The 18,720-nt window shown below is 42.7% G+C and overlaps 1 protein-coding gene across 2 annotated transcripts in view; it reads left to right on the top strand.

The window, feature by feature from the left end:
* Nucleotides 1-18,720, top strand: part of LOC140212074 (rho GTPase-activating protein 22-like) — a 198,458-nt gene that overhangs the window by 130,952 nt on the left and 48,786 nt on the right. For both annotated transcript variants that reach the window (XM_072282566.1, XM_072282565.1), the window contains exon 2: nucleotides 3,880-4,079. In XM_072282566.1, the coding sequence (XP_072138667.1) occupies nucleotides 3,894-4,079 (186 nt within the window). In that variant the 5' untranslated portion in view covers nucleotides 3,880-3,893. The remainder of the gene's footprint in view (nucleotides 1-3,879; nucleotides 4,080-18,720) is intronic.

The following is an 18,720-nucleotide window of genomic DNA, read 5'->3' as shown; positions in this document are numbered from 1 at the left end:
AAATAGGAATTATTGAGTAGACTTGAATTTAGTTTCCAAATAGTATTCTTTGGTTGTAAGTCAAAATCAACAGATAAATATATAGGTGCATGGTCACTTACATCTATTGTCTCAATTCCACTGGTGTTTATTTTGTCTTTATCTTTTCCAAATGTTATGAAATAGTCTATTCTTGTATGTGCAGAATGGGGGGCAGAATAATGAGTGTAATCCCTTCTATCAGGGAAAAGATCCCTCCATATATCAATTAGACCAACATCCTCAAAGGAGTGTTAACTTTCTTATGTAAGGACTTTGTTTCATAAGTTTTTCCATTGGAAGAGTCCAACTTTGGTTGTAATTGTAAATTTAAGTCTCCCCCACATATCAAGGGACCTGTTTCCATTATCATAATATTAGTAATTTTCTGGAAGAAACTAATATCACTTCCTGGGGGTGCGTATATATTCAATAAAGTAACTGGATTTCTGTCTATATTCCCCCTTACCAGAATATATCTGCCTCCTTATCTCCCACTTCGAATACTTTTTCAAAATTTAGCTTGCTTGAGATGCAAGTAGCAATTTCTCTTCTATGTTCTGATTTATGAGGAGAAAAACAGATTAGTGAAGCCCATTCTCTTTAATTTTCCATGCTCATTATCACTTAAGTGAGTTTCCTGTAAATATACTACATGGGCTTGCTTTTTTTTTCATTTTTAATAGACTTTTACTTCGTTTGATTGGAATTAACAGCCCATTGACGTTAAAATAAATGAATTTTACTTTGTCCTTAGCCATGTATATTTATCTGTTAGTATCATTAAAATTTGCAGAATATAACTTAATTGATCTACTCCCTGAACAAATAAGAACCAAGAAATGCGAATAATAAAAAAAAAGGTAACGAAGGTGTGATTCCATGCCTGATTCCATGGCTGGGGTCTCTAGATGACCCTGGGTTGAGCTAGAAGAAGCATCTAGCCATGGGGGATAGCCCCTCCTACCTGTGAGTTGAGGGCCCCCGCTGCAGTACCTGTAAAAGTAAGTAAAAAAAAATCTATGTCCGTTACACAGAAATGATTTCCCTGTGTATTCCTCCCATATATATTCTCATTTAGGTGGGGAAAAAGGAGTGAATGAATGAATAAAAAAAATTGAGTATTATAAAATCCACATTATAATACATATTTCTCGAGATAGGTATATCACTGTCTATTTTTGCTTCCGTTTAGATTATCAGCACTTGTAAGGTTAGCCAAACCTTATTGCTCTTCTGGAGGAGGTGAGGGCTGTCCTCGGAGAACCAACAGTCTCTTCCTAATATCCTTCTCTTGTCGTGCTCCCAGCCCCTGTTTTCTCGGTTCTCTTACTATTTCCCAAGCAGATCGGGATAACTGCTCAGCATCACCCGTAGGAGGGGGAGAGGTTGGGTGGGGAGGAGACCTACCCTCATCAGCGGTGTGGACAGATAATCAACATTGTGCCCAAGGAGTGGGTGGAATTGTTAATTTGGGAAAGTATTAGAGCCATTGCCTGCCTTTATTGTTGAAAATTTTGATTGTTAATAAGTCTTAACTCTTGACCAAGGGTTGAGAGTAAACGCATGATTTACTGTAAACATCTTTCATTTGTAAATGAACAGAGAGTCAACGCAAAATTTTTATTGTTAATAACTGTATTGAATATGGACTCACAGTCAAAGAATGGTTCTCTTTTCTTGTATGTAATTATTTTTATTTTGTAATATTTCTGAATAAAGTATTTTTGGGGAAAAAAAAGCTTTGTCCTTGGCCTGACCACGCTAATGGACAGTCCTCTGTTGTTCATGTCTGTAGTCGCCACCTCCACTGTCTGATATAGCTGCATCCCTCCTTTGTAAAATACTCTCAGTTTTGCAGGGTATGGGGTTTGGAATTTAATCTTACTTTAATATTTTTTTCGCTTCGGAATATTCCTTACGTTTCTGTAGGACCGCCGGGGGGGGGGGGTAATCTTGATCAAAATATATTAACTTCCCGTTCCAAAACACAGTCTTCTTACCCCAGGCCCTTTGAAGAATCTCCGCCTTGCTCTTGAATCGAAGCAATCTAACTACTATTGAGCGCGGTTTACTTTCTCTGTCTCCGGGAGGCCTCGGGACGAGCGAACGATGTGCCCTCTCAATTTCAAGCTCCATAGTCGGGGGAATCTCCAGCGCTTCCGCAGCAGCTTGTCTACAACGTTCATCATCGACAATCCCTCTGCTCCTTCGGGAACATTATAAATCCTGATATTTTTCCATCACGATCTTCCCTCCTGGTCAAGCAATTTACTTTCCTGTTGCTTTAGTATTTTTATCATCTTACTTTTATTTTTATTTTTTATTTTTATCTGTTCCACGTTTTGTATGCAATCTTCCACCTTCTCAATTCAAGTTTCTGCCATCGCTATTTTCTGATTGACGTTGGCGAGCTCTGACTTTATATCATTTAGTTGTTGTTTTATATCTTTTTGGACTTCCCTTATCTCTTCCAGAATCTTCATCATATTTGCCACTTCGCCTGAACAAGCCCAACATCAGCCTCACCACCATGCGAGAGGCACATTGCACCTCCCTCTTTCATAGTCTCCGCAGTGTTGCTTTTTTTAATCTCCATTCTTTTTCCCTATTCTTGTCCTCCTTATGAATTCAGATATTTTCGGAAGATCTTATATTGATGGATTAACGGGGCAAAATATGCGTTTTTCCAGAGGAGCTGTTGATTTAAGCTGCCATTCTGGACAATGACGTCACCAGAACCCTGATTCTGATTCTAATATTATTTTCTTGTAATACTGTTCAAAAAGGAAATTTGCCATCTTTACCCGTTCTTTTCTATAGGTGCACACCATATGGTTGACCTTGGAATTGTCTACAAAGGCACCAACTTAAAATAACTGACAACCACCTTCTCAGCAACTCCTAATGCTGGCCTTAAAAGCAGCTCCTAACATCTGAAAAATAGATAAGTGGGAAAAGCCATTGGGGGCATATGTCATCATTAGCAGTAATGTTTTCCTCTCTTAGCATTTGCACAGTCACTTGAGATCTTCTGATATTTTTTCTTTTGTATCAGTTCTGCCATTGACCGTTCATTCATTCATTCATTCAGTTTGTTCTCTCTCCACCAGCATTCTAACCTGCCATGTGTGTCCCACTTGCTTGATCACAAACAATGTGCCCCCTCTCTCCAATTGCCCTCATTTCCTCATTAACTTTGATGTTAACTTCTTCTTCCTTATCAAGCAGCAACTTATTGTAATGGCAAGACTAACCTCAGCCTATCAGTGATATCTTTTTGACCTTTATTCAATAAATAAATTAGTTTATTCAGCAAACAGATATTGGGGGTGCACAAGGTTCTGGAATATTTTTCAGTGCATTCTTAAAAAAAAGCTTCAGACTACCATAAATAGTGAACTCCCTTGGTATAGCTGATAAGGGATTTGTGGGAGCTCCATGGGAATGTGAGAGACAATAGGTGATAGAGCGATAAGTGTGGAAATGGGAATGATGGAATTGCTTTGAGAGGTAGTAAAGACTCAATGGGCCCAGTGGCCTCACTTCTATGGGCAAGAAAACATGAAAATATATTTGAGAAACATTGTCTCAGATGTTTTAACTTTCTATGTAGAATTGTAATGCTATTAGAACCTTGCAAAATTCAATTGATATCCTTTTTTGAGGATTATTGCAGACTTAAATTAATAATTTTGGTTTTGGTCATATGATAAATTCCAGTGAGGAAAGTTAGTTGGACTCTATATGTATATTATGTTTTTTTTGGTGAATGTATGGATATCCATCTGCACTGATAGATACAGTCCATTGTTTACATTGGTTAGGTTTCCTAATCCTGAAGTGTCTTGTTGTTGCCAGCCCGGTCGAAAAGCATGGTGATGGGCGAGTCAGCACGACCCTCCAGCAGACCATCCTCCCCCAGTCTCCAGGAACGAGTCTTGAAGTCAGGATGGTTGAAGAAGCAGCGAAGCATCATGAAAAACTGGCAGCCACGGTGGTTTGTGCTGAGGGGAGAGCAGCTCTACTACTACAAGGATGAAGAAGAGAATAAGCCACAGGTAATGCAGGCCGTCATATCTTCCTGATTTCAGATTTCAGCTTTATTTATTAGATCTACATTGAAACATACAGTGAAATGTGTCATTAGCATTAACACCCAACACTGCCTAGGGATGTGCTGGAGACAGCACACATTCCGTAGCTGAAGTAGCATAGCCACAATGTTCAGCAGAACACAACAAGCAACAATGGCAAAGCAAGCTCCTTTCCTCCCAACACACAGGAAGTCCTCCACCTTCAGGAGAGGCCTCCAGTCTCCAGGCTTTAGTCATCAGGTTTTGACTTATGGACCTCCGGTTGACCTTTGGGCTCCAACCTTCAGTATTGACCCTGGACTACCTGATGACAGGAACCCGAACTCGAGGCGAGCTCCAAGCTTGAATTCCGGGCTTGCTAACAGACTGGACCTTGCACATCCTGCTCACAAGGCCTTCGAGCATGGAGTGGAGGACTGGGCTGCGGATGTCCTTCACCACCTGTCCATGCTCACTTGGCTCTCAAGGGCAAAGCAGAGGCCTGGACTGCTGACCTGATCTCCAACTTTCCTCTCTCTCCTCAAAAACCACCCCTACAAACTTAAAAGAAGCACTAAGTCTGAGGCACAATCTCGACGTGGCGCAACTCAGTGCCATCTTGAAAAGACATCTGTTGCTTGCCTTAAAACAAAAACATACATACTTTGTCGCTGTCCAATACCCATGTTAGTCAAACCTGCCTCTTACACCACATTAGATGATTTTACACTGATGGATTACAAAATCACACCATAAGTAATAAGTATTCTATAATTCACACATTAGTCTGCCTATTTCTTCCTTTAAATTATTTTCCTCCCTCTTTCTGCTTAGTCCAGTCTCACAGAAGGAGTCAGCTGGTTGATCTGTCTCCACACACTCTGCTTTTGTGGTGATTCATGTTGCTTCTTCCACATTCCCAAGGAGTTAGGCTGCATATCAATATGGTCGTAAGGTTACCTTGCTGTTTCAGAAGAGTTCCCTCTGTCAGAAAAATCAAGATATGTTCTGTAAAGGATTATGAATCGAGCAGATCAAATTTTATAAAGTAATCTTAAAAGTGAAACTAGAATGAGTTCATAACATGAATCAAGAAATATGCGATTAACAGTCTACTGCTATCTGACCAATAGTTATTGCATCTATTTTTGTATTATTACTGGAAGAAAGCATCTTTGTTATCTGATATTGTTAATAACATTTTGTGAGGTTATAGAAATGATAATATATCATAATCCTGTTTTCCCATGAGAGAGCATTGTAACCTATACCATAGGCATGGATATATTGCCCCTTACAATTGGTACCAATTAAACAAAGCAATGACCTACAAAACGCATGATGTAGCGGAGGTTAGCGTGCTGTCAGAACGCCAGCCGTGCTCTTGTACTCTGTTTCGGGGTCACTTAATGAATGTCAAAACTTGCCTGTTCTGTTGCTGGGTGTGTCATGGCACTCATCATCTTCCAGCTTGATTTTCCTTTAAATAGTTGGCTTAATGTTCACTCCCACTTCCGTCCTGACCTTCCTGCTCCATACTTAACTGAGCCATTGTCCCATCTCAATCTTCTACTGACCTTGCATCCAGCTGAGAGCTTTCCAGCTCCTGAAGCTATCTCCGATCAAACAGCTCGGCTGGCCGCACCTGCCTCCCCTCCTAAGGTCCACCACCCACTTCGCTTACTTCTCTGTTAGCCTTGCAATGACCATGTCAGGGTGTGAGGGCAACATTATCTTCCTTTCTCTTGGCCCCACGTTAGGATACCCTGTTAGGCCCTGTGCAGTTTTTTTGCACAAATGCTTTTGTTACTTCCACAGAAGTGAAGTCACTTTTGTTTGTGAGGAACATGGAAAACATAATCAGAATACTGGAAGTTCACAAGTTCTCAAAAAGCACCAACTCCATCACGTGTGTTCCTCTTTGCGCCCTGTGGCGCATCGGGTGGCAACCCTGCTGTTTCTTCAGCATTTTTCTGTTATTTTACGAGGCCAAGTTGCTAGCTCGATGCTCAACTCAGCACGGATGGAAAGCGTGCAAGGAGCCAGCTGCCTCGAAGACCGATGCGGGTCCCACTACTCCACGAGCCAGCTATTTCGTCCACAGCACCTACGATTATGGAGACATAAGACACTGTAGATACTGCAATCTGGAGAAACAAACAGTGTACTGGAGAAACTCAGCAGGTTGAGCAGCTTCTGTGAGAGAAAGGAATTGTTGATGTAAAGACATCAGGACCAGGTTTCAACCCAAAATATTGGCAATTCCTTTCCCTCCACATACGCTGCTTGACCCACTGAATTCCCCCGGCAGATTGCTGTTGCTGTACATACAAAAATCCCAGTTCTATTTGTCCACAGAAATTATCATTCACTTTGTAAACAAAAGCTCATTGAACAGTTTTAGGATGCTCGAAAAGCTCTGTATGAGCCATGTTTCCACTTCTGGTGAGATGCAGTGTCAGGTAGTGTACATCAGGAAAGTCACAGTGGTGTAAGATCAGTGGTTGGCGGGTAGAAAGTTAAATTGTGTGGCAGGGTGACACAGTAATTATTGGTGCAGCCTCCCTACTCCAGAGACTCTGGTTCAATCCTGACCTCCAATAATATTTGTGTGGAGTTTGAAAGCTCTGCTTGTGACCGCATGAGCTTCCTCCCAAAAGTGTGCTGGTTGGGCATTTGCTTCCTGTGTTGTAAAAGTAAGTAAAATGGGAAAAAAATGATCAACGGTAACTGAAAGAGCTGTCAGAGGGGGTAAGAACCTGTAGAGAGGCAGAAAATATATAAATTGTTAAGCGAGTGGAAACAATTTATTTATTTATTGAGCTACAGCGTGGAATAGGCCTTCCTTTAGTAAACCCCTGATTTAATCCTAGCCTAATCATGGGACAATTTACAATGACCAACAGTAGCCTGCCTACTGGTACATCTTTGGACTGTGGGAGGAAACCCACATGGCCATGAGAAGAACATACAAACTCTTTACAGGCAGCAGCAGGAGATATTTCTTTGGAGTCGTGGGTGACCTTCATTTCCGTGAAAGCCCTGTGAGGTCAGGTCCATGTGCAAAGTAGAGCAGTGTCAATACACAAGGATCTCTATTGATCCGGAGGGTTAGTGTGCATGCCCTATTGTATAACTCCCTTACTGCCATTCAGGGCCCCAAACAGTCCTTCCAAATGAGGCAATGCTTCACCTGTGAGCCTGTTGGGGTCATCTACTATCTCTGGTGCTCTTGGTGTGGCCTCCTGTATATTGGTGAAACCCGACGTAGATTGGGAACAGCTTCACCTTATATTCTGTTTGGGTAGCCGTCAACCTGATGACATGAACATTGATTTCTTGAACTTCTAGTAATTACACCACCCCTCTCCTTCACCATTCTCCATTTTTGTTTTCCTCACACCTTCTCTTCTTACCTGCCTATCACCTCCCTCTGGTGCTCCTCCCCCTTCCTTTTTTTTCCATGGTCTTCTGTCCTCTCCTATCAGATTTCCATTCTCCAGCCCTTTATCTCTTCCACTAGTCAACTTCCCAGCTCTTTACTTCACCCTGTCCCCCTCCCAGTTCCACTTATCACCTGCCACCTTGTATTTCCTCCTCCCCTCCCCTCATCTTCTTAATCTCATTTCTTCCCCCTTCCTTTCCAGTCCTGATGGAGGGTCTTGGCCCGAAACATCGACAGTATATTCCCATCCATAGATGCTGCCTGATCTGCTGAACTCCTCCAGCACATTGTGTGTATTGCTCTAGTTTTCCAGCATCTGCAGCACCTCTTGAGTCTATGTTGTATAACTTGATTTATTTAGTGTGCGTGCTTAAATGTCTCTCAGAAGAAGTCACACCTAAATTCCAGCTCATGCCCTTGATCAGTTGTGAGGAATGTTCTGACAGCAGTTTCTCATTGAGTGATTATAAACACTTGATCTGAATTTCCTATCAACAGCAAAAGGTTGGTGGGTCACAATGATCCCACCTTTCTGTAGATATTGACTTTCATGTCATTTCAACCAGGTCTTGTTCCCCAAGTAGCAATAAATTGGTGAGAGGCTGCAGTTTATCCTTCCTGTTTGGACTCACTTTCTGCTGAGGCTGGGTGGGAGGTGGAGGGGAGTGGAATCAATGACTTTCCAGCAGCTCAGTTACATGGGCAGTGGACAAATTCACATTCACCTTCAGCAGGTTGTTGGATTTTGCAAGACCTGACCTTATCCTCACACAGTGCACACACAGACATGAGGACATGAGGCAGAACTTTGAGCAGTTCAAAGACTTTCTGGCCACGTGCACTCACATGAGAATTTTCGTTCTCCTTTTTTCTACCTTCCTGTGTACGAGCACTCTTTGTGTGTGTGTGTGTGTGTGTGTGTGTGTGTGTGTGTGTAGTGTATGCCTGTGAATTATGAGTAAATATGGTGTATATCTGTGTAGCCGGTTGGTGGCATGTAGCATTAGCACCAGACTTCGGAGTGAAGGCTCCCGAGTTCGAATCCAGCCAGCTCCCTTGTACGCTTTCCATCCATGCTGGGTTGAGTGTTGAGCTGGCAATTCGGCCTTGTAAAAATAAGAAAGCTTTCTAAAAAAAACGCCGTCATGACAGCGTCCTGATGACTCCATTCGGAGTTAAGGGCTTTCTTCTTCTTCTTCTTCACGGTGTATGTGTGTGAACAGTGCGCTTGTTTGTGTGTGGTGGTGTGTGTTAAGTGCATGGAGTGTGTATATAAGACCATGAGATAGGAGCAGAATTTGGCCATTTGGCCCAACAAGTCTGCTCCACCATTTCATCATGGCTGATCCATTTTTTCCTCTCAGCACCCGTCTCCTTCCTTCTTCCCATATCCCTTCACGCCCTGACCAACGAAGAATTTATCAACCTCTGCCTTAAGTATACAGTACGTAAAGACTTGGCCTCCACAGGCGCCTGTGGCAACAAATTCCACAGATTCACCACTCTCTAGCTAAAGAAATTCCTCCTCATCTCTGTTCCTCTATTCTGAGGACACGCTGGTCCAAGATTCTCCCACCATAGGAAACATCCTCCTGTGTATCTTGAACATTAACATTTCAACAATGAAAAATCTAACTCTTGGGACTTTAACAGCGGACTATGCACTACATTGTCATCTGAATATGTTTATTGATTCATCTTTTGACTGTGTTTGTTAGGATTGAGCAAAGTGCTACAAGTCCTCCCTGAATGCAGAACAAATGGCAGGTGCCATTCATTCCTTATTTTAACATCCCTATATTGAAGTAAGTTCGCCACAATTTACAAACTATGAAGTGTGGTGAACATATCCTCCCGTATTCACGTCTCCAGCAGTCTTTGTATCACTGTTTTTTTCAGACCATCTTGCCCAAGCATTAACACTACGTGCTGTCAGAGGAGAGTGAGTGTCCCCAATGAGAACACTATGCAGACTTCACATTATTGACTTAACATTGCTGAATAATGGGGCGATTTAAAGCTCCAGCTCCTAATGGGAAATAATAGTCACCAGTATTGATTAGATTACTGGTAAATAAATAAAGGGCATTGGAAGTTATTTCGGGAAAGAAAATAATTTCTTTTAGAATTGAAAGTATTGACCCTATATTAGGAGTCTGAATATTGAAAACAGAACAGTACACAGAACAGGAGCAGGCCCTCCAGCCCACAAATTGTGTACTGATGATATTTTAACTAATATCATCTGCCCGTATCACTTCATTCCCTGCATGCCCAAATGCCTCCAAATTTTGTTAGCATATGTGCTTCCACCAGTTCTCCTGGCCTCATAAATCTTTTTTAAACTTTCCCCTCTCACCTTAAATCTCAGCCTTCTGGTATTTCACATTTCCACGCTGGGAAAAGAAAAACACTGACTGACTACCATATCTATGCTTATCATGATTTTGTGTACAAGTTGCCTCTCATTCTCTGGGGCTCCAGAGAAATCAATGCAAGCTTGTCTAACCACCCCTTGTAGCTGATACTCTCTAATCCAGGCAATATCCTGGTAAACCACTTCTGTATCTTCTCCAAAGCCTCGACATCCTTCTTAGAATACAGTGATCAGAACTGCACATAAATGTAACTCAACAAACATTTGTACAGCTGCAATATGATTTGCCAACCTTTATTTTCAACACCCAACCAACCAAGGCAATCATAAGACCACGAGAGATAGGAGCCTTTCAATGTTTGATAGGTTTCAATTAAGTCATCCCTCATTCTTCTGAATTCCAATGAGTGCAGGCCCAAAACCATTGAAAACTACTCATATGACAAGCCTTTCAATCCTGTACTGTAATCATTTTCATGAACCTTCTTTGAACCCTCTCCAGTGTCAGCACATCCTTTCTTAGATAAGGGGCCCAAAACTGCTCACAATCCCCAAGTGGGGTCTCACCAATGCTTTATAAAGCCTCAACATTACATCCTTGCTTTTATATTCTAGTCCTCTTGAAATGAATGCGAGCTTTGCATTTGCCTTCCTCAACACCAACTCAAACTACAAATTAACCTTTAGGGAATCCTGCATAAGGACCCTCAAGTCCCTTTGCACCTCAGTTTTTTGTATTTTCTCTTCATTTAGAAAATAGACTACCATTTCATTTCTTCTACCAAAGTGCATGACCATATACATTCTGACTCTGTATTCCATCTGCCACTTCTTGACCAGTAGTGAGCGAGAAGAGTTTAAAAAGGCAAGGATTCTTCCGTGGTTTTAGATTCGAAGCAAGAAGGCTGCGAGTGGAACGTCTGAAGGGATTTTCAGAGAGGAGGCATTATACTACTCGGGGTAAAGAGAAGGAAGACTGCATAGGTGCGTGATGTCAGCCAGTAGCAAGTGGGAAGAGTTTTAAAAAGAAGACCGCCATATATAATGGACAGTGTTCGGAGCGGGCAGCGGAGTGAGAGGGCGGCAGGGCGAGAGGGTTTGGCTCAACCGGGGCTTGGGCGAAGGAGGGTCAAGGCGAAGAACTGATTCGCAGAGACTCACAGACAACAGACTTTGACTTCCCCAGCAGGCTCTTCCCTTTCTCCCGTGGTCCTCTTTCGCTAACATCCGTTGCTCTGACATGGCAGGTGAGCTCAGACCCGTGCTATGCTCCTCCTGTGACATGTGGGAACTCAGAAAGATCGACAGTGTCCCTGAAGACTACGTGTGCAGGAAGTATGTCCAGCTGCAGCTCCTGATAGACCGCACGGTGGCACTGGATCTGCGCATTGGCTCACTTTGGAGCATCCGAGATGCTGAGAATGTTGTAGAAAGCACATTTAGTGATCTAAGGAAAGATAGGGAATGGGTGACCTACAGGAAGAGTAGTAGAAGGAAGGTAGTACAGGAGTCTCCTGCGGTCATCTCCCTCTAAGGCAGATATACCGCTTTGGAGTCTGTTGAGGGAGATGGCTCATCAGGTGAAGGCAGCAGCAGCCAGGATCATGGCACTGTGAGTGGCTCTGCTGCGCGTGAGGGCAAGAAAAAGAGTGGCGGAGCTGTTGTGGTAGGGGATTCCATGGTAAGGGGAATAGAGAGGAGCTTCTGTGGCCACAAACGGGACTCTCGTATGGTGTGTTGCCTCCCGGGTGCAAGGGTCAGAGATGTCTTGGAGAGGCTGCAGGGCATTCTGAAAGGGAAGGTGAGTAGCCAGCTGTCATGGTGCATGTAGGTACTAACGACATAGGAAGGAAGCAGGATGAGGTCCTACAAACTGAATTTAGGGAGCTAGGAGATAAATTAAAGAGTAGGACCTCAAAGGTAATAACCTCAGGATTATTACCGGTGCCACATGCTAGCCGGAGTTGGAATAGCAGGATAGCTAGGATGAATATGTGGCTTGAGCGGTAGTGCAGGAGGGAGGATTTCAGATTCTTGGGGCATTGGAACCGCTTCTGGGGGAGGTGGGACCAGTCTACATCTGGGCAGGGCCGGGATTAATGTCCTAGGGAGATTGTTTGCTCGTGCTGTTGGGGAGGTTTTAAACTAATATGGCAGGGGGATGGGAATCCACACAGAAAAGAAGAGGGAAGTGATGCAGAGGCCAAAGCTAGAGTTAGTGAAGAAAAAAGTAAGAGTAGAGTGCATAAAAGTAAAAAGCAAAAATCGCATAGGTCACTAGATTCTAAAAGGACAATGAGTATAAAGGCACTTTATCTAAATACCCGTTGTATTAGAAACAAGGTTAGTGAACTTGTGGCACAGATCAGTACCAAGGCATATGATTTAGTGGCCATTACAGAAACCTGGTTGCAAGGTGGAGATGACAGGGAATTAAATATCCAAGGGTATCAGGTAATATGGAAAGATAGGCAGGAAGGCAGAGGAGGTGGGGTGGCGCTCTTGATTGGGGATGAGATCAGGGCGATTGTGAGAGACGATATAAGATCTACGGAGCAGAATGTTGAGTCCATCTGGGTAGAGATTAAGAATAGTAAAGGGGAAAAAATCACTGGTGGGTGTTGCCTATAGGCCACCTAATAAAAATATTGCAGTGACAGAGGCAATTAACCAAGAAATAACTGAGGTTTGTAAGAGCGGAACGGCAGTTGTCATGGGGGATTTTAACTTCCACATAGATTGGGTGAATCAGGTTGGTCAAGGAAGTCTTGAGGAGGACTTCACAGAATGCATCCGTGATGGCTTTCTTAAGCAGCATGTTGGTGAACCTACAAGGGAAAATGCTATCTTAGTTCTGGTCCTGTGCAATGAGACAGGTAAGATTAACGATCTTGTAGTCAGGGATCCTCTTGGAAAGAGTGGTCATAGTATGACTGAATTTCACATTCAGATGGAGGATGAAATAGTTAGATCTAAAACTAGTGTATTATGCTTGAACAAGGGAGACTACAATGGGATGAGGGAGGAGTTGGCTAATGTGGATTGGGAGCACAGGCTATTAGGTTGGACAGTTGAAGAACAGTGGAATACTTTCAAAGAGATTTTTCACAGTGCTCAACAGAAGTATATTCCAGTCAAAAGTAAGGACAGTAAGTGTGGGGAGAGCCAGCCTTGGATAACTTAAGAAGTAAAAGATAGTATCAAATTCAAAGCTCGTGTACAAAGTCGCAAAGAGTAGTGGGAGACTGGAGGATTGGGAAAAATTTAAAAGGCAACAGAGAACAACTAAACAAGAAATAAGGAAAGAGAAGATAGAGTATGAAAGTAAATTAGCATAAAATATAAAAACATAGCAAAAGTTTTTATAAATATATAAAGCGGAAGAGGGTGGCTAAAGTCAACGTAGGTCCCTTGGAAGACGATAAGGGGAAATTGATATTGGGTGATAAGGAAATGGCTGAGGCATTGAACAACTATCTTGTGTCAGTCTTCACAGTGGAAGACACGTCTAATATGCCAAAGAAGAATGTTATGGACAAAATGGGAAGTGAGGACCTCGATAAAATCACTGTCACTAAAGAGATAGTGATGAGCAAACTAGAGGGCTTGAAGGTAGATAAATCCCCTGGTCCTGATGGGATGCATCCCAGGGTGCTGAAGGAATTGGCAGAGATTATAGTAGATGCATTGGTAATCATTTATCAAAACTCTCTAGACTCTGGGCAGGTCCTGATGGACTGGAAGACAGCAAATGTCACGCCGCTTTTTAAAAGTGATGTAGGCAAAATACGAGCAACTATAGGCCAGTTAGCTTAACATCTGTAGTCGGGGAAATGCCTGAAGCTGTCATTAAGGAAGAAATAGCAAAACATTTAGAAAGGAGTGGTTCCATTAGACAGACACAGCATGGATTCAGAAAGGGCAGGTCCTGTTTGACAAACTTACTGGAGTTCTTTGAGGACATAATGAGTGCAGTGGATAGAGGGGAACAGATGGATGTCATATACTTGGATTTCCAGAAGACGTTCGATAAGGTGCCGCACAAGAGACTTATAAATAAGATAGGGATGCATGGAGTTGGAGGAAGTGTATTGGCATGGATAGTGGATTGGTCAACCAATAGAAGGCAGAGAGTTGGTATAAATGGGTGTTTTTCCAGTTGGCAGTCAGTGGTGAGTGGGGTGCCGCAGGGGTTGGTGCTGGGCCCGCAGCTGTTTACCATTTACTTAGATGATTTGGAAGAGGGGACTGAGTGTAGTGTAGCAAAATTTGCTGATGACACTAAACTGAGTGGAAAAGCAAATTGTACAGAGGATGTGGAGAGTCTGCAGAGGGATATAGATAGGTTAAGTGAGTGGGCCAAGGTCTGGCAGATGGAATACAACGTTGGTAAATGTGAGATCATCCACTTTGGAAGGAATGATAGAAGAGCAGATTATTATTTAAATGGTGAAAGATTGCAGCATGATGTTGTGCAGAGGGACTTGGGAGTGCTTGTGCATGAATCACAAAAAGTTGGTTTGTGGGTACAATAGGTTATTAAGAAGGCAAATGGAATGTTGGCCTTCGTTGCTAGAGGGATTGAGTTCAAGAGCAGGGAGGTCATGCTGCAACTGTACAGGGTACTGGTGAGGCTGCACCTGGAGCACTGTGTGCCGTTCTGGTCTCCGTACTTGAGGAAGGATATACTGGCTTTGGAGGCAGTGCAGAGGAGGTTCACCAGGTTGATTCCAGGGATGAAGGGGTTAACCTATGAGGAGTTCAGAAGAATGAGAGGGATCTTGTAGAAACATACAAAATTTTGAAAGGGATAGATAAGATAGAAGTAGGAAAGTTGTTTCCATTGGTAGGTGAGACTAGAACTAGGGGACATTGCCTCAAGATTCAGAGGAGAAGATTTAGGATGGAGATGAGGAGAAGCTGTTTTTCCCAGAGAGTGGTGAATCTGTGGAATTCTCTGCCCAGGGAAGCAGTTGAGGCTTCTTCACTAAATATATTTAAGAAACAGTTAGGTAGGTTTTTACATAGTAAGGGAATTAAGGGTTATGGGGAAAAGGCAGGTAGATGGAGCTGAGTTTACGGACGGATCAGCCATGATCTTATTGAATGGCAGGGCAGGCTTGATGGGCCGAATGGCCTAATCCTGCTCCTATTTCTTATGTTCTTATGATCAATTCCTGTAATCTGTCTAAGTCCTTCTGTAGCTTCTCTACTTCATTAAAACTGCCTATCCCTCCACTATCTTTGCATCATCTGCAAATTTTGCCACAAAGCCATCAATTCCATCATCCAAGGTATTAACATATAATGTAAAAAGAAGCATTTCCAACGCAGACCCCTGTGGAACATCACTTGTCACCCCCAGCCAACCAGAAAAGACTCCCTTTATTCCTATTCTTTGCCTCCTGCCAATCAGCTAATTCTCTATCCATGCTAGTATCTCTCCTGTAATACCATCAGCTCTTAACTTGTTAAGCAGTCTCATGTGCGGCACCTTGTCAAAGGCCTTCTGAAGATCCAAGTAAACAACATCCACTGATTCCCTTTTGTCTATTCTGCTTGTTATCCTTTTCAAGAATTCCAACGGATTTGGCAGGCGAGATTTTCCCTTGAGGTGACTACAGCCTACTTTATCATGTGCCTCTAAGTACCTCGAAACCACATCCTTAACAATCGATTTCAACATCTTACCAACCATTAAGATCAATCTAACTGGTCTATAATTTCCTTTATGCTGTCTCTTTCCCTTCTTGAAGAGTGGAGTAACATTTGCAATTTTCCGTTCCTCCAAAACCATGCCAGAATCAATTGATTCTTGAAAGATCGTTACTAACGTCTCCGCAGTCTCTTCAGTCATCTCTTTCAGAACATTGGCGTGTACACCATCTGGTCCAGATGACTTATCCACCATCAGATCTTTCAATTTCCCAAGAACCTTCTCCCTAGTAATGGCAACTTCACACACTCCTGCCCCATGACACTCTTAAACTTGCGGCACACTGCTAATGTCTTCCTCAGTGAAGACTGATGCAAAATACTTATTCAGTTCATCCATCATTTCCTTGTCCCCCAATACTACCTCTCTGGCATAATTTTCCAGCGATCCGAAATCCATTCTCACCTCTCTTTTGCACTTTACATATCTGTCTACTTTATCCATTTGTGTTGCCATTTTCAGAGAGCTATGGACTTGCATACAAAATCCATCTGTATATTGATGCTCCCAAGTGTCCTGCCATTTACTATATACTTTAGTCCTACATTTGACCTTTCAAAATTTTGGGCATATTAATTTCCATCTAATATTTCTCCATCCATATTTCCAATTGGTCTACATCCAGCTGTATCCTCCTTCACTATCCACAAATCCTCCAATTTTTGTGGTGTCCATAAATTTACTAATCAGCCCACTACATTTTCATCCAAATCATATATACACAAGCAACAGAGGTCCAACGCCCCTGCACTGATCCCTGTAGAACAGCACTGGTCACGGACCTCCATCAGAATAATACCCCCTCTGTCTTCCACACCCAAGCTGATTTTGATTCAAATCTACCGAATCTAAATCCACATAGTTTAATCTTCTAGTCAACCTATAATTAACCCTGGTGAGTTCTTCTGAGGTCCACAACCCTACTGTCAGGATACTGATGGACTTTTACCGCTGTACCATTGAGAGCATACTCACCAACTGCATCTCAGTGTGGTATGGCAATTTTCCCGTATCAGATAGCAAAGCACTCCAGCATGTGGTGAAAACTGCCCAGCGGATTATCGGCACCCAATTGCCCACCATTGAGAACATCTACCATAAATGCTGCCTGGGCAGGGTGAAAAGCATTATCAGGGATGCATCTCACCCTAACCATGGACTTTTTACTCTCCTCCCATCCGGTAGGCGCTACAGGAGCCTCCGATCCACGGCAGCAGACACAGGGAGAGCTTCTTCCCTAAGGCTGTGACCCTGCTGAACCTCTCATCACAGCACTAAGCAGTATCGCATCCATATTGTACTGCCTCAGTAGTTTTATATTTGTGTGCTGTAGCACTTTTTTTATTCGCAGTTATTTTGTAAATAACACTATCCTTTGCATTTCTGGTGAGATGCCAAATACATTTCATTGGCTTTGTATCTGTACTCGGCACAATGACAATAAAATTGAATCTACTCTAATCTAATCATCAATCATCTTCATCACCTCAAAATCCTCAATCAAGTTCCTCAGGTCTGATCTCCCCTGCACAGAGCCATGTTGTCTACCCCAATAATCTCTTCAAATTGCAAGTAAGTTCTGTCCTTAGGAATCTTCTTCAATAGTTTCCCTGTCACTGAAGTGAGGCTTGCCGGCCTGGGCTTTGCTGGATAATCCTTATAGCCCTTCTTAAAAATAGAAACAACCCTGGCTATCCTCTGGTCCAGAATAGGTGGATGCATCAGCATGACAAGCTGCTAGATCCATTTCTGTCATTTTCGGGTTTTGTTTTGGATTCCTGTCATCTGCGGTAATTTTGAATCACTACATTAGGTCATCTTTTGCAAGTTTCCCTTATTTCCAAACAGAGAGCTGAGGTGCTCACTGTTGTTTCTCAGCCCCTGTATGTCATCGAAAGAAAGTCTAAATTTATCATTGACGAAGGGTCTCGGCATGAAAAGTCGACTGTACCTCCTCCTAGAGATGCTGCCTGGTCTGCTGTGTTCACCAGCAACTTTGATGTGTGTTGCTTGAATTTCCAGCATCTGCAGAATTCCTCATGTTTGCTGTTTCGTTTACCAGCTCCCTATTGGTAAAATAAGTGGCAGGAAAGCACATTTACTGCTTCATTTCACCAGTGATCTCCAACCTACAAAAACAGCCCTGGGTTCATTGTTGAATTTTTAACAGCTGTGCTATCAATTGTTGCAACAGCATTAACGAATAATTACATTGCTGAATGAAATGGAACCTTCTCTAGTTGCTCTTTTCCATTTAATTTCCTTTTGGTGGTAGTGTATTAAACCTGGATGGGGACTGAAGAATTTATATTGTAACTCAGTGTATAGTTTTTTTTTTGCAGCTTGTTTCTTGTGGTTGTTGCATCACGTTGAGCATAAGCCCCACTCCCCATTAACAACACAGACTAATTCCAGATGAAATATGTGAAATTCTTTTCTGAGAGGTGGTGGTGAGAGCAACTTCCTCACAGTTCCCACCATCTGGATTCAATCCTGACATCCGGTACTGCCTGTGTGGAGTTTGCATGCTCTCACGGTGATCCAATGGGTTTCCTTTGGTTTCTCCCACATTCAAAGACATGAAGGTTCATAACTTAAATAGCTGCTGCAAATTACTCCTGGTATGTAGATGAGTCATAGGATATGGGGAAAGTTGATGGTTACATGGGGAGGATAAAATAGTGTTAGTGTAAATGGGTGCTTGATGGTTGGCACAGGCTCAGTAAAGCAAAGAATATGTTTCTGTACTCTTCGACTCCATGACCCTCTGAATCTTAAAGAAAGACACGGGCCCCTTTGCAATCGAAAAGCATTCAAATCACTGGAGAAGTTCAGAAGTCATCAAAGTGGCGAAGTCATTGTGGCCCTAAACCTGGGCACAGCAAAGACCTACAAACAGTGATACAATGGTGACTAGGGAATTAGTCAATGTTGATTTGGAGTGTTGTGAGAAATCAGTGCTACATGTCCAATGTAGTCTGGGGAGGAGAGAGCCAAAGAATATGGGTGGCTATTCCATTTCCATAAAGACCATAAGACATTTTCCCCTTGCAGTCCTGTTCGTGTGCCATGATGTGAAGATCACACA

Source organism: Mobula birostris, chromosome 18, assembly GCF_030028105.1.
Source record: "Mobula birostris isolate sMobBir1 chromosome 18, sMobBir1.hap1, whole genome shotgun sequence".
NCBI lineage: Eukaryota > Metazoa > Chordata > Chondrichthyes > Myliobatiformes > Myliobatidae > Mobula > Mobula birostris.
Note: the sequence above shows the minus strand (reverse complement) of the source record. Positions and strands in the feature narration are given on the sequence as shown.